General features: G+C 41.5%; 1 protein-coding gene across 7 annotated transcripts in view; it reads left to right on the forward strand.

Annotated features, from left to right (window-relative positions):
- PALM2AKAP2 (PALM2 and AKAP2 fusion) overlaps positions 1 to 21,844 on the forward strand; it is a 257,309-nt gene that overhangs the window by 139,756 nt on the left and 95,709 nt on the right. For all 7 annotated transcript variants that reach the window (XM_013192283.3, XM_066988190.1, XM_048051418.2 and 4 more), the window contains one exon: positions 11,642 to 11,724. In XM_013192283.3, the coding sequence (XP_013047737.2) occupies positions 11,642 to 11,724 (83 nt within the window). The remainder of the gene's footprint in view (positions 1 to 11,641; positions 11,725 to 21,844) is intronic.

Genomic DNA, 21,844 nt, shown 5'->3' on the forward strand with positions numbered 1-21,844 from the left:
TGAATATGTTTCCCATTATAATTCTAAGCAGAACTGGGCACCCAACAGCAATTCTCATAGAAATCCAGAAAACAGAACTAAGCTCAGATTCAGGGAAGAGGGATTCATAGTCCTATTCCACTTGAGTTGCACTGAACAAGCCTGTGCTTGTGTTTCCATCTGTTTATTTCCATTATGTACGTAAAAAGCCTTAGGCCAGGCGCTGTCTTTCAATGGTATTTGCATTGTGCTTGGTGCATGAAATATCTCTGCTCATAAAGCCTATTAGTTTTTTAAGAGTAGGCTTTAGGGTAACACTGAAAACTTCATATGACCATCACTGTTTTCCAAACTTTTTTTTTCTATCTGAATTCAACTATTCACCTCTTTCTGCTAAATATAGGGAAGTAAATTGAGTGCTGATACAAAGATGTGAACATCTCATTGACTTCAATGGCCATTCAGCTTAGCGATGTCAGAGCTGCATTAGGCCTTGGGTCCCAAACTGTCTTGTCTGCTCTTGCCATCTGTCTTTCTTTGCTAACCTAATTCCTTATTAAATAGGGCATCTGCAGTGAACGTGAACCTATTCTGCTGATCCTTTCTCAGCAACAAACATTGCTAGAGGCTAAAATTCCTGAAAGTTATGACTACTTTGACTGCCTGTGCTTTTGGATGCCAAGTGAGCTTCTTTTAAGGTGGCCTGAAATTCAGATTATGAAAGTTTGATATTCCTGAGCATTCAGCCCCTTTGCAACTATATCTCGGACATTCAGACATGTTACTAAGCTGCTTAGGAAATCGTGACTTACAACAGCACAAAAAATCTATTGTCTGGCCTCCTTAGAGGTTCCTGAACTGGTACTGCTAACCACAGCAGCTCACCTACCATGTAGCTGAGGATGGTGTTATACAGCAGAATAAATAAATAAATCAGTCAAAGTAAATCTCTCTAAGTTAGACAAGGCAAGAAACAACAAATCCAGAAAATACATTAAAGGGACAAGGCAGAAATGTGCCTAATGACATCCCTAATCTAGAGACTGTGGGTACTCTAGGTCAGGCTCAGTTATTCGCCGTATGCCAGTTCTTTTACTGTCACTCTAGTCCAGCAGGGCATTCACTGTGTTCTTAGGTACAGGCTTTAACTGAGCTGGGAGATCACTCACTGTTCTTAGAAAGAGAATGTGGAAAATCCAAACAACATACCTGCGTCATTCAATAAATAAAGCATAACAGTTATTTTTATCTGTTATGTGGTGCAGTTTGTGCAGAGAATTTCATGGCCTGAATAAGGGGAGAAGCAACCATAAACTTAATTTAAACTCAGACTGAACTCACAAATTGAGAGCTGCCAAAGATCAGGTCATTTGGTTGTCATGTAAAGAAAAAAAAAAAAAAAAAACCTCTCATCTTTTCATTATGTCTCCACAATTTCACATTCCAGGCAGGTCTTGACCTAGAAGCACAGTGATTCTTTCAAACAAAGGCTTTCTAATACTTGCTGAATTTGGAAATATAAGAAAAATCACAACAAGTTCAGCTTGCTACATTTCAACCCTAGTTTTACAGACAGGAAAGGATTGAATGCGCAGCCTGACATTTGGGGTCTTAGTCTTAAACCTTTTGAAATTTCCCGGTCTTTGGTTGTGTTGAGAGCTGGAATCTCTGTACAGAACAAGCTGCCTCTTTAAAATGTTACAGTTTAAAATCTTATAAAAGTAAGTAATAACTCTGGCACAGAAGCAATAAGTATTTGAGTTACATGTAATATGAAAGTTAATTCAAGCCCTGATGTAACTTTATGCTCTTTTCATGCTCTATTCCACTGGCATTATGGGCTTATTGTCAAGATGAAAGCTGTGAAAAATGTTTATCGATAGTCTGGCACAGGCTCTGCATTGCTTTTTCTCAACAGGATAGCTAATTCTCTTGGGAGGACATTTAACTCTATCAAAACTCCTCACTGCTTGTGCTTATTTCTCAAAGGGGGAATGGAGGGAACAAAGGAAATATGTCAGGTGGAGTGAGATGGGTGTACAGTACAAGAGCTACGTTTTCAAGGGAGGTTAGTTCTGTTTACGTGAGCCTCAGCACTCCTCCAGCTGGACCCAGGGCTCAGGCTCTGAAATGGGAATGAGAGATCCTTGGCCTGTGTCCATTTCAGAAGTACAGATTGAAAACACCTTTTTTTTTTTTATCCAGTCATGTTTATTGCAACTGAAGTTTGGTGGGGCTGCCAGGCAGAATCCAGGTTTCAGGATGCTTTCTTTACATGAAATCCTGAAGTGTGGGACAGCCTGGAAAACTACATCCAGTTAGACCATCTCTGTGCAGGAGGACTCAAAAGGTACTCATGAAACACAACTTGTCTCATAATGCTCTAAGTATTGGTTGGAAGGTGATTGATGTGGCATCACTCAACATTGAATGCTGACTGTGATCTTTCCTTAAATATTAAGCATTTAGGTGTAAAATATAACCCAATATCATGATACCAGTGTCATATTTTATTTTATTTTGCTTTCAAAGCACTTTATCTTTTCCTCTATTAGAGAGTCAAGCAATTCCTTATTGAACTCTTTCAAGCATATTGCTTGGATAAGAAACATCAGAGGGGTTTTGACCTGCAAATTATGCCTCTTTTGAATTTTGTGGCTGGAAAATGAAACATTTCACTACCTATTTTAATTCTGGGGAGGTGATATTTGAGTAACTGAGGAGGATATACCATATCTGGATATTATGTTTGCTTGGTGATTTGCTTTTTTGGGAAAACAAATAGTACTTTGAAAGCAAACGCTATAATTTTTCCTAATTATATGTCATTTTCTAAAATTTCCAAACATCCGCAGTGACCAGAGCCTGATGCATCTTCTCTAATTGAGCCATAACTTACTCTATAAGTAATCCCTCTGAAACGACTGAAACTGATTACCATGCAGCACAACTAAGTTTAGGTGAAGACAGGTGTCTTTGTCCTTAAACATCTGGATCTTATTTCTGATATCCTTTTGTTAAAAATCAGATTATGTTAGCCTCGCACAAAGCAGTGGTTTTAACTTGACTATAAAGGTACAAACCCCGTTCAGCATTCTGGATCTCTGCTCACAGACAATAAGAGATCTATTCTCAGTCTCAGTTTAGCCAAATATCTAGCCTGGCAGGATCGACTCTGCTTCCACTCTGCTGGATTGCATGTCTTCCCAGCACTGACATGGCTCGTGCCATGATAACAGCAGTCCACCTGCACCTCTCATCTCCCATGCATGTGTCTATGGAAGAGCAAGATATGAATCCACTTTTGCAGAATTTGCATGATTCTCACTAGCATATATATAGCATAAATACAGGGTTGAGAAGTGTTCCTTCATACCTTACACATCACTTTTTACCAAAACAGAAGACAACAATAACAAGGCATTAATTAATCCATCTGCTCTCCAGCAAAACTGGCGGTTTTAACTTTGCAATGAAGGGTTCATAGAAAGTTGTCTGACAGAAAAGTTGCACGTTTCTTCAAAGCAACTGACAGTAGAATCTTAACTCAAAAGTTTGAAAAACTGGAGGTCAAATATTAGGACAATCCAGATAGTTTGGGCTAGGTCTACCTCCCTGCAGTTTGACCCTTAACTGCTATCAAGTCAGGCAGATGAGCCCACCCTCGGTTTTCTCGGGGGTCTGGCTATTGCCTTGTGAACATCTGAAGTACTCCTTCAAGGGTTTTTGCTGCAAACCACCTTGTTTTATTTCTTTAACTCCCATGTTATCTGCAAAAAATCTTGCACCATGGCTTTTTTAGCAGAGTGGAAGGAAGCTTTTCAGAATAAGCTATATCCGATTATTCCTAAATCCACTAGGGTGTATGTCAGAAATTTGTTCAGTCAGTGTGTGTGTAGTCCAATCATTTCTAATACACCTTCAGTGAACCTGCCACTTTTGTCAGACCTTCAAATACAAACCAGATCCAGAATGTCACACGGAAGGAGATCATGAGGTGTGAGAGGAATATTGACGCTGGTAAGTTCTCTTATACACACTCTATTACCTGTAGCCAAATGTCAGCAGAGTATGACTGTCCCTCCTCCTCCAAAGTAATGCAACCTGACACATGTAAAGATTTACACTGTTGAGCCACACGGGTTGCTTTGCAAAAAGAGGACAAGAAAAGCATAAATGGAGAAGACATCTAAAGATACAGCTTATTTAAAAAAGGGGATCACTTTCCTCCCACCCCCACCAGCTGCACTACAAATGCATTGCCACTTTTTCCAGGGGTATTTTCTATTGCAAGGAAATGTCTCATCTGCTCCTAGAAGTCATTAGAGAGGGAAATATATTTGACTGGATACAACCCCCTTTTGACAGTAGTGGAAGCATCCATGGCATTTTCTGGATATGCATGTAGCACTCCTGATTGTTGGTACATGTGGCTCCAGGTATCAAAGGTGCTGTGAAGATACGCCTCATCACTTCAGCATGGGCAGCCAGATTAGAGCAACAGAGACAGCTGATAAATTGGCACATTTTGCAGCTAAACACATTGAACACAGATCTTGTATTTCTCTCTGTTGGCTCTGCTGAGAGGGTTAGAAGTTCATCTTTGTGATATTTGCACATGTGCATTTCTCAGAGGCAAGAAAACCCTTAGGCAGAAGCAGTGAAATGAGCACTACAAGCAATTTGTCTCCCTCACTGCACTACAGACCTGCACTTCCAGCAGTGTTTGTGTAACTGATGGCTTTTCTTTCTCCCAGTAGCTTAGCATGGTTATCAGTAGCAGATTATCTTTCCAATTCATTTGCTCTTGCTGCCTACATTGCATCAATAGCGCTAGAAGTTCTCTTGGATCCAGTTTCTCTCTGCAATTGAGCTTAAGATGTCATGATTAAAAAGAATTTGCATGAGTCACTTGTACTTCCCTTTATAGCATTCATGGAGCTCCCTGCTATTTTTGAACCCTTGTGCAAGGCAATGAATTCATTGTTTTGCTGCACAGCCTCCACATGCAAAAACTAATACCAGACAAAGCTAGGAGGATATCTGCTCTCTTAATGATAGGACATCACCCTTTTTACCTGGCATTCCCAAATGAGAGAATGTACTCCAAGGCAAATTATTATGAGTAGGAGAAACCAAATTACCAATCTTTCCTTCTTTCTGCCTCCCAATTCATGTCAGAGTTCTAGCATATTTCCTGCAGTCCTTTTTTCTTCTAAAAGCTTCAGTGTTTCTCTCTCAATTTCATCATAAGCTGTTCACCGTGAACAAGAATGCTGAGCTTGGGAGCAATTTTCTAAACAACACTGCAATCTTATTCTCCTAGAATAGCTTTAACCCTAGGTCTGGTCTATACTTAAGGTTTCACTGAAAAAAAAAAATGTAGATTATGGCTGTGAGGGCTTTATGCTTGCTTTGTAGAAGAAATGGTGAACTCTCTAGTACACTGGCAGCTCTTTTATGTGACTGCTTCTAACTGTTGGAAGAGTTTTGCACACTGTAAAGAAAACAGTTATAAATACATGCACAATATAAACACACATTAGTTCAGTCAGTTCATGTTAGCAATGGGTTTGTTACTGTTGATCACAAGAAATGATGTTGGTACACAGAAATTCCTGGTTAAAACAAATAAGGAACAAAGTTTACGTAAGGTGTTGCATGATCTCATAGCAAATGGCTTAAACTATAGCTGTCATGACTTCCCATACAACTGATGTATACTTAGCCACTCTGGAATATTGCTAGCCTGGGCTAGTTCAAACCACTCCTGAAAGACTGGAAGGGATCTGATACATCCTACTGGTGGAGATCTTGGCTACTCCACCTGCAACTACCAACACAAACCTGTTTTGGGGATTCCCAAAATGACACCACAATACACCTGCAACTAAAGCGTGCATATAAGCTTTGGCTGCCGAGTCTCTGATAACCATTCTTTGTAAAGATGCAGCACAGTGCTCCTGGTGTGGTCATGACCCAGCCAGCACCCTCTGAGGAATGACACCAGGCAAGGCTACTTTCTAATGGTACATAAAGAGGTGTGACTTTCCTCACATTAACCTTAGCAGGGAGGTTTTTGCCATATTTATTTGTATGTAAGTCCAAAATACATCAGACAATAAAAGCTGGGGGTGAGAAGAGAGAAAAAGAAAAAAAAAAAAAAAAAAAGAAAGAAAAAAAAAAAGCATCCCCTGGAAGAAAAATAAGCAAATCAGCAAAAGAAATTATGCCATTAACTCTACAATCTGTGTATCCATCCCAGTGAATAATGCCACTATCAGATGCAGAAAAACAGATTAAATGAGCTAGTGATCTTAAGACAATTGCTACCAGAGACACAGTCACATCACGAGGGAAATGGCACCAACAGCAATCTCCATAATAATTCTGCTAAGAGTGAAGATTCTATGGAAGCCGAGACTAAAATATTTTCTTAACACTTAGAGATGAGCCTTCAAGGGCATATTTTCTTTACTATGTTTCCTTTCCCTAAAGGGTAAGAAAGCTTACTTAGTACTGTTTCAAAATATAGCAAGGATGAGATTCTTAAACTTAGCATATGTTAAAGAAAACTAACTGCAAAAGACAGATAAATGAGCAGTTTTCTTTTCCACTTGAATTATATCTTAGCCTTCATGTTCACAAGAGACCTCTCCCATTCTAGAACTCTGTGAAGCCATCAAGATATTTTGTGGTTCTATAAATAAACATCAGCACTCCTGCTGAAAGATCTTTTTCCCTAGATGGTCTCTGAGATTTTTTTCTTTCCCTCTCCATTTTTTTTTCTCAATGACCTTTTGTTATTCACTGGAATAGCTGGTGATAAACTCTACTTAGTAGTTAACATGGCATCTGTCTGCTGGCTTAGATGGACATTGCCAAGATAGCAACATGAGGACATAATTTAGTTTTAGTTTTTAATGACAAGTTGAATCTAACTGAAAGAAGACAGACAGAGAAACAACAGGAATCCCTGTGGTTTGAGTAAAGTGAAAACAGTTGTTCTAATGAATCCCACCCCTCACCTCTTCAAGACCAAATGGGCCAGTTTAGTGGTGATCTGGGATTTATGTGGTTGGAGCTGGCCTGTTTCCTTCCAGTCTGGCAAGGGCAGGGCACAATCTGGTGAGCAGCAGACTGCAGTAGAGCTGAGATGGCAGTACGCTCTAGGAGGTGAAGTCCAAACTAGGAGCAGTAAATATCCTTTTTGTGCATGTGTGCAACTTTCCTTGGCACTGAAAGACACTGAACATGCTCCCACAAATAATCTGGCTCTGCTCCCACAAATAACCTGAAGAGAATAATACATCTTAGACAGCTACAGCTGTTTTGCAAGTGAACATTTGACTACGCACTAACCTTTCATAGCAGGTATAAATGAATATAATGTATGAAATGAAGGAGGCTTGATTTAGTATGATTCAGTCACTGCAGGTGTTTTCCTGGTGAATACTCATAAGTGCTTTATCTACCTTTTCCTTTGAGGAGACAAATCCTCTTCTTAAATAAGTTCCCTGATTAGCTGCTCTTACGCTGCAACCTATCCCTTCATAACTTGCACCAACTGATGGTTAGTTTATTTTGCAGGAAGATGTAGGATGTCAGGCTGGAGATGGATACAGCCTGCCCCTAAGTTAGCAGTTGTATGGGACAGGGCTGGAGGCTGCCTCCTACCAGCTTAAAGACACAGCAGTGGAGTCTGTGCCCTGAAAGCATAGCACAGAGCTCCCAGCTGCTGAAACAAACAGCAAAATTAAGAACCTCAATCTGTGGTTTCTGTTTTTGTTTTTGTTGTTTGGGTTTAGGATTTTTTATTTTTATTTATTTGTTTATTTATTTACATTTGTCAATCCATAAATATTTTCTAAGGAGGTTGTGTGCCCTTGTAGCAATTTCACATGCTTTAGTAGTTGAATTGCATTTTAAGGTTTCTTTTCTTTCTCCAAACCCTAATGGAGTAGAGCAGAAACCCAAAGATATTGACAGACTGAGGCAGAATCAAGTAAGCCCTCTTGAGTTGAGTGTACTGCCCCAGGACTCAGCTAACCAAGGGAGAGTGTTTCCCCCACAGTCTCAGGGCTGGCCATGAAGAACTGTAATTCAAAAAAAAAAAAAAAAAAAAAACAACTGATACAGTCTCCATTTGCTTCTTAGGAGCAATGGAAACACAGTGGTTTTCCAGATCTCTTAGAAATACTTCTGTTTTTCATCTACATTCTTCACTCCCACGGCCAACCCCATCACCAGGGAATGGGCATCTGTCTCTTACACTCAAACATCATCCTGTTGTCTTGACAATATCTGCTGCTTCCTTTCCTGGCTTATGTGGGTTAGCTGATGGCCCAGCCCAAATTCTTTCTCAGTAGCTGCCCCTTGATTTCTCTACCAGGTTGGCATGGGTATGTCTCTTAAGGAAAAGAACTGTTAGCTCAGCTTCATTGCTGTCCTATTGTACAGTCCTCTTCATTGTTAAATTCCTGTCCTCCATCAAACCCTATTCACAGTTGAAATCAACAGCAAATAAAAGGAAACAAATAACTCAGCACAGCGTTACACAGAACTGGAGCTAGTGTGCACAGAGATGGATGAAAAGCCATTGAGCCCCAAATAGTGCTGATGGAGCTGCCCTGCAGCTGTTCTGGTTGAGTTACTCCATCTTTGCAGTACAGACGATGAGAGATGTAAAACTTTAGCTCTGCTAATGGCAGCATGAACAGCTACTGTGTGCAGCCATTACAACATGTCAAAGGATGCTTAGGATTTTTCTTTAATCAAGGGGTGATTAACAAATTGCTCTGTTCTTCATGCAAACCGAGACACAGGTCCTCGCTGTGGTCTATCACCAAATACAGGCTGTAGATGTGAAGTCTACTGAGGCTTATAGTATTTGGAAGTTTGTGAGATTTGTGGGAAATCTATCATTTTCTTATGTGTGTTAGTTTCTAGACCCTGGACTTTCATTACTCTTTTTTGCTTCTTGTTACATACATGTATTGCTGACATAATGCTCTCATTTTAATCTTTCATGTGTTGCCATATCAATGGATCATATCAGTGGAAAATTAAGTCCATTAGTCCATTACAGCACCTACCAAGGCTTATGCAGAATGTTGATTATGGCACAGGTGTGAAATTAGACAGTACATATACCCATTTAGCACCCTGATCACCAGACTGTCCTTTATTTTGTGTGCATAGGCTGCATCTACATTAGCATTTTGGCTGAGAACAACGGCAAGCTTTTCAGTGAATTCTTCCCTCTTCCTCAAACATACTTATGACTGGTTCAAAAGGGAAGTGATTCACACAGGGTGATGATAGTGTTGAGTCACAGGAGAGAGTGCTTTTAGAGGAAATTGAATCAGAAACTCTTCTCCAGGGACACATGAAATACTACGCTCCAAACTCTAGTGGAAACACAAATATTCGAATCAAGCATTACTCCTTCAGGGATTGTGGTAACATTCAGTCCAGGGAATCAGACTAAATCTGGTATGACATTAAATCAGGGAATCAGACTAAATCTCAGCAATATTTGCAGTATATGTATCAAGACTGCAGCACCCACTGCCCCCATACTCTGATCCATACACCTACTGCACAGCTACTTGCTAATGAAAACATAGCAATAAGGACATTTAGGATATTTGCAATAATGCATAAGGACAAAATGCTGAAGGTTCAGTATTTCCAAATATACTTCAGAAAAGGACATACAGGGGACTAACAGTAAGAGATTCTTTTGTGAGGTGTTAAAAAAGGGCACACTCGGTTTTACATCTCTACTTGTATAGCAGGAGTATACAGCTATCAGTAGCGAATCAGAGTCCCACTGTGCTAAAATGCTCTATGGACATATAGGAAGGAGGATCCTTTTGGCCTGAGATTAGCCCAGCCTGCACAGCAGGAACAAGGCTATCAAAGTGAGCTGGAAATGAATAAATAAACAGTTAGCAGGGAAAAAAAAAAAAAAAAAGGGGGGAAATAGAAAGAAAAGAAAAAAAAAAAAGTAGATACCTTTCTTGCAGTACCACTTCCAAAGCAGCAGTGCTCCAGGGTCATCACAGCAGAGATGAATGTTAAGGAGGGATGAATGCTGTGATGAAGTGGATTGAACCACTGGCTTTGTGGAGTTCTCCAGAATGCTGAGATCAAAACAAGAAAAAAAAAAAAAAAACAACTCCCAGTCTCATTATTATGCACTTTCACACATTTAAATTTAGTCTTCAAACCCAGCTAGAGGCTACCTGTTGGCTCTGTGAGCCACATAGACACCACAGATGAGCATGTGGGAAGGGAAGGGTTCAGGTCCAAAGAACCTCTGCTGAAATAATTTAAAGGCATCTACAGTATTTTGGTACATAAGTTGCACTGACACTTTTGATGATCTTCCACCAGAGGAAAAGATGTCTCTCTGTGGCTGCCAAAAACAGAGAAGCCCATGAAAGAAAGAAAGGAAGACCAGGTGTGTGGTCAGAGTGTCCATGTAACCATAGGTCATATAACAACTATATCTCAGGCTAGCAGTGTCAGTGTGTGCTGCTGATCGCTGGAGCAACAGATAAGCAAAGGGCAGCACTGATGCAAAGATTATTTTGCATAAGTAATCACAACACAACCGAGGAGCATACAAAACCACCAGTGGTTTTTAGAGAGACGCTGAAAATTACAGTGTGAAGTAGCAGCAGAGGGCAGGAATATCTGTGTGTTAACCAAGGACTGCAGAGCCATTTGAAACTGTGTTATTACTTGGGAAGTATTTCAAATTTAGAAAGTGCATACAGTGCTGTGGTAGCACAAGGCACATTGTTCACATATGCTCAGCATGAAGGTGTTCATTCAACAGTGCTACCAGGGATGATGTATATAAATCCTTATACATCCTTACTCTGTACAGAGGAGAATCCGTAGCCCCTGTAATTTTATTTCACAATTTAGTGAACATCAAGCTATTTGACCTGACCTTAATCCACCATGTCTTATTGTAGTTACTGGCATTGTTGTGGAAAATCCAAAAGCAATTAAGCAGCAGTCTGTGGCTACCTTTACTTAACCAAGCTTGTCCCTGGAGGTGAAATCAGCACATACATTGATATATTCCTAACTTCCTCTTCAGGCCTTAAGCTTGATGTAGAAATAAAATTGCAGAGGTTCCTCTTCCAGATGGGACTCACAGGCTGCCCACACCATGGCCTGCAAGCTGTGCCTGCAACCCCATCTGATTAGTGGTGGCTACTGCCTGGCTGCCAATCTAATGGTGTTCACTAGTTAGATGATCTTAGTTAAGCTCCTAGATACTCTTAATTTTCCTTTCTTTTGGATACACAGAAAGGCTGGAAAATCCTCTGTCTACTCCACAGCATGGGATGGGATGGGATGGGATGGGATGGGATGGGATGGGATGGGATGGGATGAGCACAGGCACATCTGGAGCATGTCTACAGAGGTGAGTGCAGAGCAACCAACCTGGTGTCCATCAGAGCTCCCTGGGAGTGTGAGGGCAAGACCTGGCAGGCAGGGCTGTCCTACCACCCACCCCCTCAGGGAGCAGGGAGCAGGCTGGTAACAGAGCACTGCTGGTAGAAATGGTCACAAAACAGAGCAGACTCTCAGATGTGCATGTTGTCCCATGGGAAATAAAATGTCTTTGGTTTTGTAGGTGGAAGAGGAATGGACATGCCGCCGCGTGACCCGCAGGGACTGTGCTCCTGTGAAAGCCCTGAAGTTGAGGAAAGGGCAGGGGTAAGTCGCCTCTCACTACATCTTTGTGGGAAGCACAGGGATCTGTGCTGTGCTCAGAGAAAACATTCATGACACCTGGCACTTGGTGGCATGGGTCACGTCCACTGAAGGAGATTGTCGTGGTGGGAGCACTTCACAGAGCAGATCCCGTCAGTGTAAACTGCATTCCCTTTGCTGCTGCTGGGTCTTTTCCACAGCATCTGAAAGCCTGGTGTCCTGGAAACCTGCATACAAGCAACTCGTCAGCATGGGGAGGGCAAATGTCTGAGAAGTGCACGCACAGAGAGGCTGGCCTTACCTAGAAGCCTGCTGTGGTCGGGTGACGTGGAAACAAGTGGTTTTAGTGGGAAAGGTGTGATGCGGCTGTTTCTTTTTTCTTTGTTATTCTCAGCATGACTGCATTCAGCTCTTGTGTTTTTAAAGCAGCAGATGAATTTCTAAGAAAAATATTGGGAGTAGAAAGGGAGTGAATGGGCAGTGTGAATTCCTACAGGGCCAAGATGTACATCATCAGGGCTGCTGGCACAGCTGAGCATGAAGCACGAGCAGCTAAAGACAAAAACAAATAAAAACTGTTCATCAATTTGTTATCATAAACTGGATTTTTATGTTAGGAATCAAACTTGGATATACATAGTCCACATTAATGGCTACATTTACTTTAACCTTTTACATTTCTTTAAATTAAAGTAATAATCAGGAATTCCATAGGCTATTAAACTCAATAAATCTTCTTAACAATTTAGAATAGACTATAGAGCACAGAATTTCTTTCTCTTGGCTGTCAAATACAACTAGCAAATTTAAGTTTAACTCTATACAGAACAGCAAACCAGTATGTCATGACGGGTGCCAGTCCGTGAGAATCCACCTTTCTTTAGGCAAATAACTTACCACACAAGCAATAAAAGTAAGGTTCAAACTGATAATTCAAAGCAGTCAAAATGAAACTTACATGTTTTATTAAATCAGATATGTAAATCATTCCAACTGCGGTTGGAGCGTGGACTTGCATGGGCGTTCCCAGATATGTTGCACTGGTGACTACTAGTGCTTTGCTCAGTGCACAACTGCTTCACAGCAGCTTGAGCATGGCAAGAAGAAGCTGTACAACATGCTGGGAAATCTCTGAGCTAGGCTTGAGTCAGCCCCTAATGTTCTCCGGGTGAAGCTAAGGTCATATTTAAGTAAAAGCAGGAAAAAAAATTCAATGACTTTGGAATGCAATTTGTTTTAATAACAAAGTACTTCCAGTGCTGGGGAGTATAAAACAACATCTGACTTTGCATTGATTTCTTCTTAGTTTTAGAAAAGAGGTTGCAATTTTTAATAAAGCCCCCCTGCTGCAGGAGGAGGCTTACTGGCAGAAGTTTTCAGGAGGGAGGCTGACTCAGTGTTACTAGTGATGCAGCGTGAGCAGAATCTGGTAAATGCTAGCACAAGAAAGTCAATAAAGACCATGAGAGTATCCTCACCAGCATGGAAGAAAATGAATTTAGTCATAGCACAAGCTGAAGCACTGAAACTTTCATCAATGACTTGATAACAATTCGTGGAAGGGAAAAGCTTGATTTTTGAGGCAAAGACTATATAGAGCACATGGATAGAAACTTCTCTTCCAAGCCTGAAATTGCTGAGAGAGAAAATCCCCAGACAATTATTTTTCCTATTGTTAGTCAGTCAAACAGGCACTGATATTTTCATGTAAGAAAAGTATCAATTTTAGATTAACCCTGAAAAGAATCTAAGCAGATCTAGTTGCAATATTTTTTATGATACTAAAAGAAAGTAGATTCTCAGTTAATAGAAATCAGCAAACAAAAATCAGTACTTCTTTGTTACTTTCAACTGTCTGCTTAGTCCACATGGAGATCCAGGCCATCACAAAGTTCACTTCAACTTCTACAGACTACTAATAAGCAACCTAGCTCCTGACTGCAGCCTTGACTGCAAGGTTCAAGTCAATGGTAACAGCATAGGTTTCGATAAAGCATAGAAAACTCTTGTAGAAAGGAGATATCTTGTAGATAATGATGTTCATCACCAGTGAGGGCATGATATGGGTTTCAAAAGAGGATAAACAATAAACAGATGTTACACTTGATGCTAGTCATGATGCCAAGTAATACTCTTTATTATAAGAACGGAAAAATATGCTCCTTCCAAAGAGGCACTGCTCGTAGTGTGCTCAGAACCAGCCAAGATGGGCCTGTCATTGAACAATGCAATGCTTATGAATGATCTTGGGGTTCCCAATGTTTCTTCATTTTTTTTCCTTTAAATAGCAAAATGCTGCTTCTTCATGGTTGTGCCTAAAACACATCCTTGTTGTGCTTCCAGCTCTTTTGGAGTTGAGAATACCATGTACTGTATTATTGAGCCTTTCCTGTAGCTCTTAATCAGAAAAAAAAAAAAAAAAAGTGTACATGTGTAGGAGTACCATAAACTGCAGCTGTTTTTCTTTATTTTTCCACCGTCATTACTGCTGAATGGTAACAAGAAAGATGACACGTATACACCATTTGGATTCTCTGCAACACTGTCGTACAGGAGTTTGGGAGGTTGTCTTGGTTAACAACTCCTAATTTCAACAAAACTTTTATGACTATTAAACAGGGTTAGGTGTATGTTGAAATAATTTGTCATGCAGTAAAATGGATTCTGCTCTTTTGCTGGAGTGTTTTATCAGAGATAGAGAACCTCAATTTGCTCTTTCACTAGTTTTATGAAAGATTGTATCACCAAAGAACCTAAGTGAGTCTAGAAAACTCTGGAAAGATTAATTAATTTTGCTGGGCAACTGCTTAAAAACAAAACGAGTCAAAACAAAAAAGTCCAAACATATCAAGAGTACAACTCCTTCCCCTCATCCTCCCTTTAATCCCCCTGCCATAGAAGTACTGTGGCCTCAGATTTTGCAGATAACTGAAAATGGCAGAGGCTTTGATATTTTTGGCACTTGAGAGCAGTTTAATAGGGGCCTGTGAGGTGTTCTTTCTGCATGCTATATCCGTCTGAAGCTTGTGAGACTGAAGAACAAAACCACTTGGTCATCTTTGCAAACCTGCATGGTCCTATATCCCCTATATCCAAGCCCCCAGGCAGTTAAGGATGTATCTTGCTGCCATGCCAAGCACAGGGGTGTGCTGCTGAAATTCAGAAGTGTTCATATCGTAAAAATCCAAGGGACAGGCCAGTTTGAAGGAATATAATCATCCTTCTTCTGTGGGCAAAGGTTTCCCCGGTTGGCTCCTGCCAGCCCTGGTTGTCACAGGCCAGGTTCCTGCCTGGACTTCAGGCTGGGTAACGGAGAGGAGGATCCCTCTGAGTTACTGAGCTGTGTGTACAAGCACATGGCTATGAGTTCACTTGCAATTATGGTCTTTGCTAATTGCTCTTGACTACATCTTCATATCATGACCAAGGCAGACAGCACTGGTCAGGGAAGCCAAGGGACTGTCACTCATTCCAAGAGATCCAAGCCATTGCGTTTGACCTCTGGCATTGTAATTTTATGCATGCGGCTCTGCCTGGAAGCTGTCAGAGGCAGGTAACAAGACCGTCACGCTGTGGCAGCTGTGTGAAACGTGCCCACTGAGCTTCACTCCCAACGACAAATAAGATTGCCTGCTCAAGCAGTATTTGAGTCAGACAACAAAATGCATAGCAGTTTCATAGTGCAGAGCAAGACTTCCACACAGAACATCATGTATTTTTAGTTAGCAGGCCCATAATCAGCTTGTCTTATACATCTCATTACAGTTTCATTTTGCATGATTTCACTTCTGATGACTGGAAAATGACACGAAGCTGTGACCCCAGCTTACTGCAGGGACAGTAAGTCCTTCAGCCCAGTCACGGGTTTAGCCACTGGGCTTCTTCCCTTGGTAGTTCAAGGGCAGATCTTTATCAAACTAGGATACTTTGATTTGAGGTTTGGGGGGGAAATCTTCTTTGAACATTATCCAATTCTCTGTGACTTTCTAAGGATCTACAGGTGGGCTTGGTTTTCCCACCTGATGATTTCCAGAGGTGTCGCCCAACCAGAGGAGCAAGCATCCAGCCTCTGATATGAGTAGGGCTACAAAAACTTTTGGAGAAGGCAGCTGAACTGCTGAAGACTTGAACATTAACATGCAAAACTCATGAGATTAAAAAATTTAAAGAATTCTCAGAAGTGCCCATTAAGGAAGTAGCATCATAACAGTGGAAACATTAGGAGTATGGCAAGAAATCCTTATGGCTCTTCTGCATGATAGGGACTTCAGTCCATGGAGGCTGGTAGGGTTCCCTGTGTGGGAGTAAAAGCAGAGGCAGAAGGATTTCTCTTCTCCATAATTATCAGGACACACTTGTGACAACAGTGCAGGAGAAGATGGCATGACAAAATGTGCCTTTCTGCACTAATTAATGTTTAGAACTGGCGTAAGCATCGTGTTGGCTTTGCTTGGTTATTAAGTATATGGGGATTAAGAATGTTGACTTTTTTCTGAGGCCGTTACTTGTGTACTGAAAAAGCCAGGAGCATTTCAAATAAGAGCAAGTAAAATTTAAATGGTATTATTTTTAATAGTTACAGAAATTGTTTTTGTGTAATATTATTAGTCAACTTCTGACTCCCTTCTTTCTTTGCTTGTACAAATGTTTTGTGTAATGTCCCTTTCTGCTCATCATACTTTCTGGCACAAGACCACTTCAGTTCCTCAGTTCTTCCACAATCCACCTGTCTCTCCTGCTCATCACGAGGGTCTGTTTTGCTATGACTGCAACCTCCTATAACCCAGACTCCTCTCTGATTTCTACTTTTTACATAAATCCATTCAGTATTTAAAAAAAAAAAAAAAAAAAAAAAAGCCCGTTTTGCCTGCTGCTTTTACTGTCTTTCTCTCAAAAGCCTCTGTTCAGCTTCCCCTTGTATTTTGTCTCCACTGCAAATCCCAGCTCCCTACCTGGCTTAGTTTCTGCTAGTGTTTTTTTCCGGTTTGCTGCCACTTTTTACATCAATCTAGCCTCTTGTGTCTGCCACTGTTGCTTATCTCCCCTTTTGGACTTTTTCCTGGGGTGACTCTGGCCCAGTTTTCCCTACGGGGCAAATGTCTCTACTTGTCAACGCTCATTGTTGCTTACATTTTGATAAAATCTGCTGGCCAGATAAGAAATCATTATGTTGAATGAGATAAACCTGCTAAAGGAAAGTCTGTCTCTAGTCCAGGTCTCAGTAAACACTTTGGGTCCATATAAGAGCTGTGGCATTAAAAACTGACAGTTCTCTCTACTCCTCTGCAGTTTTGGTGATTAATGGCAACAAACTATTTCTGCGTTATCTCTGTTTGCACAACTGGAATTTATGGCTGCATTTATAACTCAGCCCTTGCAAATACTGAGAAGTTGAAGACTCAGTGAAATACACTGTGTTTGGGTGTTTATGCAGAGATATTTAAACATTTCTGCACTGTATATTTTGTGAATGGGCTACACAAATAATTTTACTGCTCCACAGAGTTTTTACTAACTCCACAGAACTGGCTTTTAAATATAGAGTCTAATGTATTTAAGCTGCTGCGGGACAACACGGCTTTATTCTCTGTAGACAACTTTATTCTTTGTCTTGTCATTTTTATTGTTCTGGTGGTAGTGAATAAAACCCTGCATCTGTTCCTCAGAAAGGACTTAATCCAAAGCTCACTGAATGCGATGGAAGAGCCTCCACTGGGCTTCAGATCAAGATCTTTAGCTCACAAACAAATGCCCTTTGTTAGCATATGCTATTCAAGTACAGTACAGAAAAGTTACAGAGGTTCCCTATTTCTAAAATAATAATTGCTCTTTAAATCTTTTTTGCTAATCCTGTTTAGCTGGAGGAACAATAAGCGACAGTACATAGCCATTGAAATACTGTGGTTTGTGATTAAATTGCCCCAGCAGTTGATACAATGTTGAGCATGTTTTGCTGGGGTAAGAAGCAGTGTCATATTTATATGGCTCTTCCTGTGCATGCAGTAATTCAGAAAATCCATAGAGACACACTACTTACCCCTGAGGATGTTCAGGCTCAACCAGGCAAGCTGGACAAGTGCAGACATCCTTCAGGACTGCCTTGTGTTGGTGTTATTGATGAAGCAGGCTTGAAAGAGGGATTTGTAGAATAAAGAGGGATACCACTGAATGGGATTTTTTTCTGCACTGTGGAAAAGGAGCAGAATGAAAGGGTTTCTTCCCCCACAGTAGGGAAAAGAAACAGGGGCTATTGTGGAAAAGGGCACAAAAGGACTAAGACAAGGCGGGAGTAATCAAAGCAGAGACATTAGCTGGGGAAATGCTGTGAAGGACTCTAAGTGGAGCTATACAGCCCCGGATTTGCAATGACTGCGTTTTCAACAAGCAGGAGGGACAGCCATAAGTCAGTTATGCAGCGGCATCCCCAGCAGCTGCAACAAAGCCCTTTCTTCCTTACGACATCGCAGGTAGTGGGTATTTCTGTGGATCTCTTGTGACAGGGAGCTAGCGGTCCCCATGGGTTGGAGCAGACGTGATGACAGGGAAATTTAGCTGCCTCCACAACTGCAGAACAGAGCCACCTTTCACGTGGGTGTGGACTATGCAGGCTCTTACTACTGGGTATTACTCCTGTGACAGCACTGCTCTCAGTAAAAGCACTACCCTGTGTGGTGAGTGCTGGCAGGACTACTACGCATGCAGTTTGTAAGCCTGCGATGACTAAAGCAGTTTGCAGAGCCAATACTACAACATTACTCACTCCAGGAGTTGCACTGAAGTCAATGAGATTACTCACGTAGCTAGCTGCCGATAGAGATCTTGCCAAGCTGTTTCACCACACAATAAATGTGAGCAAATGAGCCTGTTAGTCAGCTGAATAACTTCAGAAAATAATTTTTAAGTTCATATTACGTTAGTGCTTCGACTCCCCAACCACCGCTGAGGTCCCGTTATGTGCTGAGAACACCCAGCAGCAGGCAGTCCCTGTCCCAGAATTCAACCACCCCTACGGGCAAATAGGGGACAGTGACCTGCCTCAGTCACACCCCAGGGCACCAGTGATGCCAGGAACAAAACAGGGATCTCCAGTCAGTTCCCTGCCTCTGTAACACTCAGCATTTCATCCCCATGCTGAATATAAAGCATTTGTGAATGTGACCTCCAGATTTCCCACAGCTCCTCTGCTAACTGGCAGGTGGATCTCTGCATTCATTAGTTTTATAAATGCACGGAGAATACACACAAGTTCCATTTTCATCTCACACACACTACCGCACATCGGTGCATTCCCTCCTCCAGCTCATCTGCATCTTATTCTGCAGTCAGGGAAATAACAAGAACCACAGGGAAAGGGAAAAGAATCGAGTCTCACAAATTCTGACTGCCAGCCTCAGATGCTTAAAAAGCTTCATCCCAAGCAAAATTCATTTTTCATATTCAGTGAGATTCAGCGGGCAGGCTATCAGATCAGGCATCACCTCTCAGGACTGCATTTCATTTATGTGTGTTACAAAAGCGCCCGGCACATTCAGCATCATTACCAGAGTACTTTCTCTTCCTTTATTCTGCACTCTGCTCAGCTTTTTTGGGAGTTCACAGAGAACAAGAACAGGCTGTAAAACAGCAGCACAAAGTGAATTTTTTCCTTATAAAAAGAGGCATCCCCTTTGAATTATTCTCCATCTGAGGGCTCATTGCGTAACAATAAAAACTCTGTCTCACTGACACTGGACACTGATACCCTGATAAAGTCCCAAAGCAAGGCCTGAATAGCTTCTCAGCCTCCCGAGCAAAGCAGGAGGGGCAGATATGGATATGGCTTCTGTCTCTTCTCCCCATTTCTCTCTCCTTTCTTCTAATCCCAGTCCCCAATTTAGTCATTTTTTGGTAGGTATTCAAAACAGCCTTGAGATGCAGCTGGCTGGCTGTTGTAGGAGGAATGGGGTAATCCAGAGGGTGACATGTCCCTTTCCAGTTCATGGGGCCTGAGAGGCGAGGAGCTATCATTTGAGCATCAAAAATAACATTGGGTTGACATGGCTGCTCTTTATACCTTTTCTATTTACAGAGTTTTCAGGACAATACCAGCTAATGTTGCTATTCATTATTTTGGAAAAGGTATTTTAACTTCATAATAAAATTTAGGGAAGGCTGCACTCTAGCAAAGGTTAATTCCTTCTCTTCCCCCTACCTGAAACTGCCCATAATGCTGTAAAATGGAACTGCAGAGCATTAACAAAATACATATTTAAAACAAAACCTTAAGACATTATTTTCTTCTGCTGCTGTAACTGCTAAAAATGCAAATTAGAAGCAATAGGCAAAACTCATTATAATATACACAGTGAAATAGCATTTGACTTCCTCTGCGGTATATTAATCATGTGCTGCCTAATTAATACTATGTAAATGCATCCTTGACATAAGAGAAAAAAAAAATAACCAAAATTTGAACTGCTTCAGTGTCATTAGCAATAATGCTTTATGCAATGGAACAAACTATGTGCTGCAGTTCAGCCCAGTCCTGTTTGAGGACAGTAAACAGGAGAGGAGCAGAAAATAATTGTTAGAACAAAAGGGCACGGAGGTGGGAACCCAGGAAGAAGAGCTCCAAAGCTCACCCCTTTGCAGAGTAACATCTCTGTCTGCTCTAAATGTCACAGATTTTTGTTTATACCGCCAGTCTCCAAAACCTGAGACTTTCAGAAAGCATGAGACTAGACTACTCTTATTTTAATTATGCTCCTGAGGCCAGAAGGTGACCCTTCTTCTTGGTTCTGAATTTCTCTGCAACAACAACAACAACAAAAAAACTTCAACAAACATGTGTTTTCCCCACCTCTGCCTCACAGTAACTGGCCTATTCTGTTTCCAGCAGCTGAAATTTCTAAACACCCAATAAGCGCGGTCAGACCTGTGCAACACCTGTGCAAAGCAGCTGCCACCCCAGTGCTCCCTTTCCTCTCTTTCCATGGTGCCATTTGGATTGCCCACCTATGTGTATAAATACAGACTCCTGGCCCTCTGTGGCAGGGTGTGCAGGGATACACGGAGCTTTGCTGTGGTTCTGGCACGTGCCCTGCACAGCTGCACCATGTCCGGGATGGAAACGGGTAGGAGTCCCATCCTTGGACAGGTAACTGAATTGCAGACATTCCCAGGAGCATTCCTGGGTGGTGCAGCTGAAACAGCCCTGCTCAGGGCCTGTCTCCCTTCCTCCTCCCACCAGTGTGCACTAGTGGTAGGTAAAAACCATGCACGAAAGAACGGACCCAGAGACCTTACAGAGAAGTATGAAAGAGAGAAAGCAGATGGCTGCAGGTCTGTAGAATGGCAAACAGTTCCTTGGGTCAAAGACCTCGGTGGGGTTTTGTCTGTGCCAAAATTTATCTGCTTTCAGGCACGTACATTTGCTAAGAGGTCATGGCTACATGTAGTCAATTAGTAAGATAGCGTCTTGCTTACATTTAATAACATCAGCTTACAGGTCTGCAGTGTTGCATATATATAGAAATGCATCTATTTCCTTATACCAACAGCTTTTATTATAAGCCTTCTTCACTGTCACAGCGTTCAGGTAGCACACGTGCCTGTGTGTGCGCATCCATGTCCTTGAGTTCTCACCCAAGGATGCTGTACTGAATTACCAACAATGGCATGTAACCTCCCTGTTAAAACATCAGCACCTGAAGAGTGGAGGGTGGCAAGTGTGACACTAAACTTCAGTAAAGGCTCCAGAGAACTAGGTTTGCAAACCTTGTGCTGTGCAAATAGAGATGCTAATTGGGTTATATCTAAAGGACACCTGGATTAATACAATCTATCTGAGAAGAGTCAACAGTACTCCCGTAATAGTCCTGTCTTAAACAAACCTCTTGGAGGTCTCTGAGAAGGTCAACAAAAATGTGGATAAGGGTGATTTAATTTCTATATCAGGCTGGATTTCTAAAAGGCTGTTAACAAAGGCTTTTAAGGAGACTAAGCAGCGATAGCAACACGAGGGAAAGCCCTGGTATCGCTCAGTAATTGGTTAGAAGATAAAATGCAAAGTAAGGGAATAAGTGACCAGTTCTCACAATGGAGGGAGGTGCTGGGTGGCAGGGGGGTCTGCAAGGGTCAGTGC

Source organism: Anser cygnoides, chromosome Z (genome assembly GCF_040182565.1).
Source record: "Anser cygnoides isolate HZ-2024a breed goose chromosome Z, Taihu_goose_T2T_genome, whole genome shotgun sequence".
Classification (NCBI taxonomy): Eukaryota; Metazoa; Chordata; class Aves; order Anseriformes; family Anatidae; genus Anser; species Anser cygnoides.